The following is a 9,464-nucleotide window of genomic DNA, read 5'->3' on the forward strand; positions in this document are numbered from 1 at the left end:
ACAGAAAACAAGCCTTGAATGTGTGAAATGACCATCAATAATAAAGCGAATGCTGTAAATCTTCAATAATAGCAGAAATATTGAGCTACAGTATTCAGGAAAACATCAGCGCAGTCGGCGACAGAGGAACCTGCACACAAACTGACAGATCCCGGATCAAGCATCAAGGGCAGTTCAGTGATTGTAAGACGCTGAGCTGTGCACCTCCATGCCACAAGACGAAGAAATGACCTTAGGAAAATTAAGGCAACAACAATAACAAACCGCCTCCTGTATAAACAAGTGTCCAATATCATGGGATCTGTATGGTGTGATTACCGCAGAGCTCTGTTTTATAAAATGATGACAAGCCATCATTCCGTGCTCTAGGAGAATTGTAAACTCTTTCCTGACAAACCACAGTAACCAGAGAAAAGCACAACAGAGCAGAGCCGGACAACTGACGGGTAAAGGAAAGAGGAGTTCTTGTAGCTACAATACAATAGACTGTCCTAATTTGCACCGGTCAGAAGGAAGATACATCTTTACCCGCAATCGTGCATAGCCATAATCCAATCTAAAGGCACAATCGCCTACAAAGACACCTTCTACGTATTAGGAGTGTGGCAAATATTTGGTGGCTATCGCATTTTTTGTGAAAACAGAAATAAAACATGCAAAATACTGCACACATATAAAGTGTGTGAGAAAAACACAAGTGCTTTATAAGCCATGTCGGCCCATCAGGAAATGCAGTCATGGGATGTAGACAAATATGTACCCGACCCACAGACACTAACCAAGAAAGAAGAATCATACACATGCAGCAAGAGCTTTAGTTTGTCATCACTACGCAAGCTTCATCAGCACATGTACACAGGACAAAAACCATTCAAGTGCAGTGAATGTGTAAAGAGCTTTAGTAGGTTATCAGAACTACAAAGTCATCAGCGAACACACACAGGGGAAAAGCCATTCAAGTGCAGTGAATGTGCAAAGTGCTTTAGTCACTTATCAAGCCTTCAAAGTCATCAGCGAACACACACAGGGGAAAAGCCATTCAAGTGCAGTGAATGTGCAAAGTGCTTTAGTAGGTTATCAGGACTACAAAGACACCAGCGAACACACACAGGGGAAAAGCCATTCAAGTGCAGTGAATGTGGGAAGTGCTTTAGTCAGTTATCAAGCCTTCAAACACATCAGCGAATACACCCAGGGGAAAAACCATTCAAGTGCAGTGAATGTGGGAAGTGCTTCAGTCAGTTATCAAACCTCCAAAGTCATCAGCGAACACACACAGGGGAAAAACCATTCAAGTGCAGTGAATGTGCAAAGTGCTTTAGTAGGTTATCAGAACTACAAAGACACCAGCGAACACACACAGGGGAAAAGCCATTCAAGTGCAGTGAATGTGGGAAATGCTTTAGTCAGTTATCAAGCCTTCAAACACATCAGCGAATACACCCAGGGGAAAAACCATTCAAGTGCAGTGAATGTGGGAAGTGCTTCAGTCAGTTATCACACCTTCAAAGTCATCAGCGAACACACACAGGGGAAAAACCATTGAAGTGCAGTGAATGTGGGAAGAGCTTTAGTTGGTTATCACACCTTCAAAGTCATCAGCGAACACACACAGGGGAAAAACCATTCAAGTGCAGTGAATGTGGGAGGAGCTTTAGTTGGTTATCAACCCTTCAAAGACATCAGCGAACACACACAGGGGAAAAACCCTATCATTGTAGTGAATGTGACAGTAGTTTTTGCTTCTCTACAGCATTAAAGGATCATCAGCGAACTCACACAGGAGAAAAACCATTCAAGTGCAGTGAATGTTTGAAGAGCTTTAGTCGATTACCATACCTAAAAGAGCATCAGAGAACACACACTGGAGAAAAACCATATAATTGCACTGAATGTGGGAAGAGCTTTAGTCAATTATCAGTACTACAAAGACATCAGCGAATAAAACACAGAGGGAAAACGCTATAATTGTTCGGAATGTGACAGTAGTTTTCGCAGCTCTTCAGCATTAAGGTATCATCAGCGAACTCACACAGGAGAAAAACCATTCAAGTGCAATGAATGTGGGAAGAGCTTTAGTCATTTATCACACCTTCAAAGTCATCAGCGAACACACACAGGGGAAAAACCATTCAAGTGCAGTGAATGTGCAAAGTGCTTTAGTCAGTTATCACACCTTCAAAGTCATCAGCGAACACACACAGGGGAAAAACCATTCAAGTGCAGTGAATGTGTAAAGAGCTTTAGTCAGTTATCACACCTTCAAAGACATCAGCGAACACACACAAGGGAAAAACTATATGATTGCTGTGAATGTTTGAAGAGCTTTAGTCAGTTATCAACCCTACGAAAACATCAACAAACACACACAGGGGGAAAGCCACTCAAGTGCAATGAATGTGGAAAGAGCTTTAGTCGACGATTAGAGCTACAAAGTCATCAGCAAACACACAGGGGGAAAACATAGAAGGGCACTGAAAGTGAGAAGTGCTTTTGTCAATTTTCAATCCCACACAGCCCTCAGTGAATTCACTCCTTCATTTAACTCACATGGAAATAATCCTAGAGCTGCAGAGATTCCGGAAAGAACTTAAGAACATCAAAAATAATATTGACCCTTGTAAATGTAAATGTAATTTGTACTTGTAAAGTGCACTAATACCCCAACTGGGGTGTCCTGGTGCTGTAACGCATACCGCTGTGGAACCCTTCCTGGCTTTCCTGTGAAATGTCCACTCCTGGGCACCCCCAGGGTGAAGCCAGTCATCCCAGCGCTGTTGGGGTCGTTGTGGAGATTAAGCAAGCTATTGCCCAGAGTTGCAGAGTGGGACCCATGATTAGAATAGGCACCGAGGCGAGAATTATCAGGTCTGAGGAAATTGAGCCCAAGACCCGCCGAGGCGGGAATTGAACCCAGGTCCCGGGCCAGACCTCTGCATCAGGGTCTGCCGCTCTAACCATTGAGCCACATTTCTCCACTTCTGACCCTTCTGAGGACATAGAAAAGAGCAAAACAGTGCAGTTATTGTGAGAGGAATGAATTACAGAAAAAGATCCAATGCAAATTATGTGGGACATTGAAATACCAGATGATAAAAGACCCGAATAGCAGTAAAGAAGTAAAACAGATAACAGTATTTGCAGGATTATAAAAGTGTTTGTTTCCAGTGATTGTTCACTTCCGTACACATAGCAAAGTGACATTATGTACCAGGATACACAGTGGGAGACAAGCACAATGTGGATTAAAAGAAAAGAAACATTGTTGATTTTTATTTGGTGAAGAAGAGATACAAAGAAAAACATTTAATCGCACCTGATCACACAACCTGTAAAAGCAACACTGAACAATACTGGGACTAACAGTGGTATTTTCAGCTAACTTGTCGGATTAGTGATAAAACCTATAAACCCAACACACCCAGAGTGGACATGTTGTCAGGGATCTGGAGATGAGAAACTTCATTGGTAAAATGCATGTATTACTATTAACAAATGCCACTGCAGTGTAGATAAAGAATTAAAGCGAAGCACAGGTGTTCAAGAAATAACCTATTTTCAGATATAAAAGAGCATATACCTTGTTTTTAAGTAACGTTTCCTGCATCTCTTACACACTGTTTTCGGTCGATGGCTCAGCTCGTGTCTCGGGCCTTATAACTAAGTGTGACCCATGGCTCCTCCCCGACTTGGCTCTCCCTATTCATTTTGTGACTTGCCAAACTCTACTTTTTACCAGAATTGAGCCACTGTAAGCAGTAGACTCTGTTTGAAGAATGTGGTGAAATAGCGAAATCCCACATCAAAAGCATATATGTGCCAGGACAATCAGTTGCACTCCCAGCAACTCATCTTCCACACTTGATTGTCCCTTGTCCTCAAATGTTCTGAAGGATTTGTCGTATGAATGCCAGAAGTGGCAGTGACATTCATGAAGCTAAAGCTAACAGGAGTGTGTGGGAAATAAAGAGGGGGAGAGATAAAGAGAGTGAGAGAGACAAAGAAATGGGGAGAAAAAGAACGAATTGGAAGGAGGGGGAACGTACGTTATTTGTACTCATCTAAAAATAGAAGAAGCAGCCGAATACATGCCAATATGTGACATCACCAGAGAAATGGGCTGAACACCTGTGAATTTAATGTTTATTTTTAATACCTATAGACCCATGTCATGCCAATAAACAGGGCACAAGTAAGGAAAATAGTGAAGGAGCCCATTATCATATGCAAATCACAGTGACGTCACAGGTAGTGACATCACAAGAAGTGATGTCAGGCCCTTATAATTTTCACGTGAAAGGTTGATGGACTGTTTTAAAAACAATAAACAAGAAACATAAAATAATGTAAAAATAAGTTTTTGGTTTCAGTTTTTATACATCATGTGTTTTGCCCACTATTAGTTTGTAACTAAACTCGAAAAAGGACTGAAAGTGTAAATATTTTTAAACAGATATGTGGAACTTGGAAATTGCATTTTTAAACAGTTTTCAGCGAATAAATAAAATATGCTTTTAATTTGCGCTTGTTTCCTGACGTTATTCTTTATCCAGCCAATGTATTAAGCAATAGAAGAACTAATTGTGTCAAGTTCTCTGTTCCTCTCTTGCGCCACTCACACAAACAAACACTCAGAGGCCTGTGTCTGCAGTGCTGGGGCACGAAGTAACAATTACCAGTTGCAGGCTAAGGAGCTATGTGGAACTGAGTCCCGTTTCTAGATAATAGTTGGGGGACCGCTTCAAACTGTGGCTACCCCCCGACTTGTGCCGTGCTGATAAAGCAATAATGAATTTGAGTAATTTGCTATGAATTGAAATGAGAGAAAGAGAAGAACAGAGCAAGGTGCAGGATATATTAAAGAAAATGAAAAAAAGAGACACAAGACTGTAACCTGTTCTGTGTACTAGCACTTTACGTAAACAAGTTGTGCTGTGCGTTGTGAACAGGCTGTCACCCCCTTTGTATGTAAATGAGCTTCTGTGACCAGACACCCCAGGCTCCCATCTCTTCTAGCGTGGATGATAATGTGAGCACTGTAAGGTAATCACAAACTAGTACTATATTGAGAAACAATCGGCTTCCAGGTCACCCAGCTGTTGTTATGCAGTTCTTTATTATTATTTTTTCATTTACAGCAATCCTCCAGGTTACTTTTTCTCAGTATTACACTTCAGGTCGCTCATTTGTCGGCATGGGTTTTGTCCTCACACTGGTCTAGGACGGGCCTTCTCAAGGTAGAAGGCAATGTAATAGGAATAATAAATCAGACATATATGAAATTGTATGTAAACAAATGTGTGCCTTTCAGTTATCAGGCACCACCAGACTTACATCTACACATGGAATTGAGCACCAAACTAAAGTGACTCCTCCCTGAATAAATATGTGCCATCAGTAATCGGGCTGATCGTTCTACTGATGCGCACAGCAAATACAGTTTCTGGCATTGTGCGCATAGGCCGAAATTTTAATTGCTGAAGTTTCACGCAGTTCCCCTGATGCGCACAGCTTACAAGGTATGTGGATATTGTGCACTGTACGCAGATCACTGAAAATCACCCTTAAGTAGTAACTAGGTCAAACATAGCTCGTACATCATGCAAAATGTCACTGCCCCTCCCTTCTTGTTGACATCTCCAGAAGTTCCTCCTCTCTCGTGGAAGAAGGTTTCCACACATTATGCTCGTGTCTGTGGCACTTCCTTAAGTGCAGAGAGGAAAGCCTCATTGTTAATGCATTGCTTGGGCTCTGAGGGACAAGAATTCTTTGAGTACCTTCCTGAACTCTCTGATAGTGACTCCGGCACTCTTAAAGAATACGAGATCTGCTTCAACAAGTTGGACTTGCACCACCTCCCCAAAGTGAGTACTGTCCTTGTAAGATATAACTTCGGGAGAAGGATGCAAAGGCAGGATGAGTCGGTCGAACAGTACATAACTACCTTGTGCACATTGGCTTCCACATGCAATTTTGGTGCCGCTTTAGAGGATCGCTTAAGAGATTAGTTCATGTTAGGATGCGCCCTCGACAAAACGAGACATGCCCTGTGGCAAAAAGACACACCATCGCCTTAAGAAGTGCTGACCATATCCAAAAGTCAAGGGCATTCAAAAGTGTGTGTTGATATTATACGCAAAGACAGTTCAGGTGATAAAAAGGAGAACATTAATGTCAAGGTGGTGGTGGATAGATTTGTTAAACCCAAATTGAGCACCACTTCAAAGCCCTTTAACACAAATAATTTTCAGAGGAAGTGCTTCAGGTGTGGCAACTCTGGCCATATGGCCAACTTTAACCCGTTGCGTGCATCGGACGGCCCCCTAACGTCACAGTGGGCATGTGCGGAGGACGACTAGGGGCTGTCCGAACTGCACCCACTCATTAATATGCCCGCACAGCGGTGAAATTTGCGCCACTGTCAACGGGTTAAAGACTGCCCAGGTTGGAAGGCCATGTGCAAAAAGAGAGAAAAGGTCACGTATCAAAGAGCTGCAGATCGGGCCACGGGCATAAAAAAGTCAGGGAAGTTTATCTTTATGAAGAAGATTTGGAAGGAATCAACGTTCTCCCTGTCACAGGGAATGCTAGAGATGGCCCTCAGGAGCTAGTTTTGTTCAATGATGCTCCAGTGAGCATGCTCTTCGACTTTGGGGCCAAGATACTGCTAGTCCCCAAAACATTTTATGAGTGTAATCTGCTGGGCAAACTCACCCTGTTGAAGCCAGACATTAGACCAAAAGGTTAAGGTATGGTGACTATTGAGTTGCTGGGTTATTTCTGGGTCACAATTGATTTCAAAGGGAGAGTCATCCCTGGTAAAATCTATGTCTCGATGAAGCAGGACTCGCTCATAAGTTGCTTCCATCAACGTGATCTACATAGCTGCCTTTATCCCAATGAGATCTGTCTGCCTAAAATAATTACCACCAGTTAGGGTTGTTAGTAATGCTAATCGAGACTGGATCAAGGAATTCCTTGAGGTCTTTGCTGGTGGACTGTGTTTGTTTCAAAAACTATGTACATTGGATAAAGGTCAAATCTAACTCTGTTCCAAAAACAGCTAAGGTCAGAAATCCACCTCTGTAAGCAAGGGAGAGCATGAAAGTTGAATTAGGCAATCTCTTAGCCAAGTTTATCATTCAAGAAGTTAAAGCAACGGAGTGGGTCTCTCCTGTTGTTATGGCCTGCAAAGCCAATGGGGAGGCTAGGCTCTGTGTCAGCTTGAGGGAGCTCAACAAAGCAGTTATTGTTGATCATTATGCTTTCACCCACATAACTAAAATGCTGTGTTCTCTTGAGTGGGCAAGGCATTTTTCTTCCTTGGACTTGACCTCCGCCTATCACCAGGCCGGCCTTCACTCCTCTTCAGAACATTCAGAGCATTCACACCTCTTCCCAGGACCTTACCTCCTGGATAACACCCTTTGGTACCTTTAGGTTTCTAAGAATGCCTTTCGACTGATTTCTGCAGCCTCCATTTTTTAGAGGGCGATGGAGGGCATTCTTGGAAGCCTTCAGGGTTTCAAGGTGTACCTAGATGATGTGCTCATCTTTGGTGTGGATCTTGAGGAACATAATGGGAGGCTGAGGTCAGTATTGAAGAAGTTATGTGATGCTGACCTCACCCTTATTATTGACCAGTGCAAATTTGATGTCAAAGAATTAGAGTACCATGGGCGTTTTGTGTCCGCTGCAGGCATCAAACCTAAACACTCATTGGTAAGCACCATTTTAATTTGCACAGCCCTTTGAACAAAGAAGAGTTTGTAAAGTTTCTAAGCATGGCTGAATTTATTACAAGTTTGTTCCGAACTTTGCAGGGAAAACCTCTTGTTTGAGGTCTCTCCTCAAGAAGGGAGGCACATGTGTTTGGTCCAAGGGCTGTGAGGAAGAGTTTGAGTGCATTAAGAAACATCTGAATGAAGCACCTTGTCTAGGAAGGTTTGACCCCACAAAGGAATCTTATCTCATCACTGATGCCAGCTCAAAGGGGTTAGGAGCAGTTCTTTTGCAAAAGGTTGATGGGGAGGTTAAAATGATTATTTTCCTCTCTAGGCCCTTGAGGTGTGCTGAATGCAACTGTTCTGTTGTGGAAAAAGAAGCTCTGGGTTTTTCCTGGGCGGTGCACAAGCTGAGAAAGGATTTGTGGGGGAAAAGGTTCAGAATTCGTACTGACCACAAACCTCTTAGGGAGGTCTTCTCCAAGAAAGGCATTGACTCTGTCTCCCATGGGATACGGAAGTGGGTTGTGGCTCTACAGTTCTGGCACACCGTCTGTCAAGACTCGTGGTGTGGAGTATGAAATGACAGATGATGTTGAGAGGTTTGGAGGTGAATAATTGGAGGAAGGAATTAATTTGTGTGTGATTAGCGAAGGGTTGATTTCAGAGAGAGAGTGGAGGGAACATCACATGATCGATTTAGACTTGCAGAAAGTCCTCACCTTGGTCAAAGGTGGTTAGTGTGAGAAGAAGGACTGTGAGGAGGTCCTCTAAGGCTTTTGGCAAGTTAGGGAAGATCTGGCGGGGGAGGATGGTCTCCTCGTGTGTGGTAGTAAGTTGGTTGCACCCCTTGCACTAAGGGATAAGCTAGTAAAGACTGCTCACACCTCGCACATGGGCATTGCCAAGACAAAGCAAAGTATCAGGTAAGAATATTGGTGGCCTGCCATGGATGTACATGTAGAGAGGTTGGTGCGTGAATGTGCTGAATGTGCGTGTTATGACAGGATATTGAAGTGCAGGACTCAACCCATGGTTATTAGAGAACAGGCTAATGGTCCGTGGTGGACACTTCTATAGATATTTTGGGACCTGTGAAGTTGAAGACTCAGGATCTCTATTTGATCGTGTGTATTGATATGTTTTCCCATTGGCCTGATATCAAAGGTGGTTTATTCCGTTGAGTCTGGTGAAGTGATTGAGTTTCTAGAAGAGTTATTTGAACGTGAGGGTTTCCAGTTAACACTCTTGTCAGACAATGGTGTTCAGTTCACAACCTTAGTCATGGAAGAGTTTCTGAGTTCCAGGGGGATCAAGCATAAGAAGGCGTCCCTGTACCATCCACAAAGCAATGGTGTGGTGGAAAGGTTTGTCAAGGTTGTTAAAGAGACTCTGCAACAAGCTTTTGTCTGTGGTGAAAGTTGGGAGATGGCCATGAGGAAGTAGATTAGCGAGTATAGGTTCACTTCTTGTTCGTCCACTGGTGAAATTCCCTTTTGTTTATTTAAAGGAAGGGTCCCCAACATGGAGGTCACTCTGTTGTGGGTAATGATCAAAAGAACCTTAGTGGATGAAAAGGTGGGTTTTAGAACTGGGGGTCTCAGACTCTCTAGTCGGCAATGGCTTGCACCTTTGTCCAAATAGGGACCCTTGATTCTAGTCAGAGTAAGGGAGTGACACTCATAAAATAACCCCTGCTCAACCCTGTGGTACCTTGTCACGAGCAGGAAGGTTTATCTC

At 43.1% G+C, this 9,464-nt stretch overlaps 1 protein-coding gene across 1 annotated transcript in view; it reads left to right on the forward strand.

Annotated features, from left to right (window-relative positions):
• The window catches only part of LOC144805415 (uncharacterized), a 60,964-nt gene extending 51,794 nt beyond the window's left edge, over window positions 1-9,170 (forward strand). Inside the window, exons 4-5 of the mRNA XM_078671978.1 lie at window positions 5-1,810; window positions 8,980-9,170. Coding sequence (XP_078528104.1) covers window positions 712-1,810; window positions 8,980-9,170 — 1,290 coding nt within the window. The 5' untranslated portion in view covers window positions 5-711. The remainder of the gene's footprint in view (window positions 1-4; window positions 1,811-8,979) is intronic.
• Window positions 9,171-9,464: the final 294 nt, after the last annotated feature.

Source organism: Lissotriton helveticus, chromosome 1_2, assembly GCF_964261635.1.
Source record: "Lissotriton helveticus chromosome 1_2, aLisHel1.1, whole genome shotgun sequence".
NCBI lineage: Eukaryota > Metazoa > Chordata > Amphibia > Caudata > Salamandridae > Lissotriton > Lissotriton helveticus.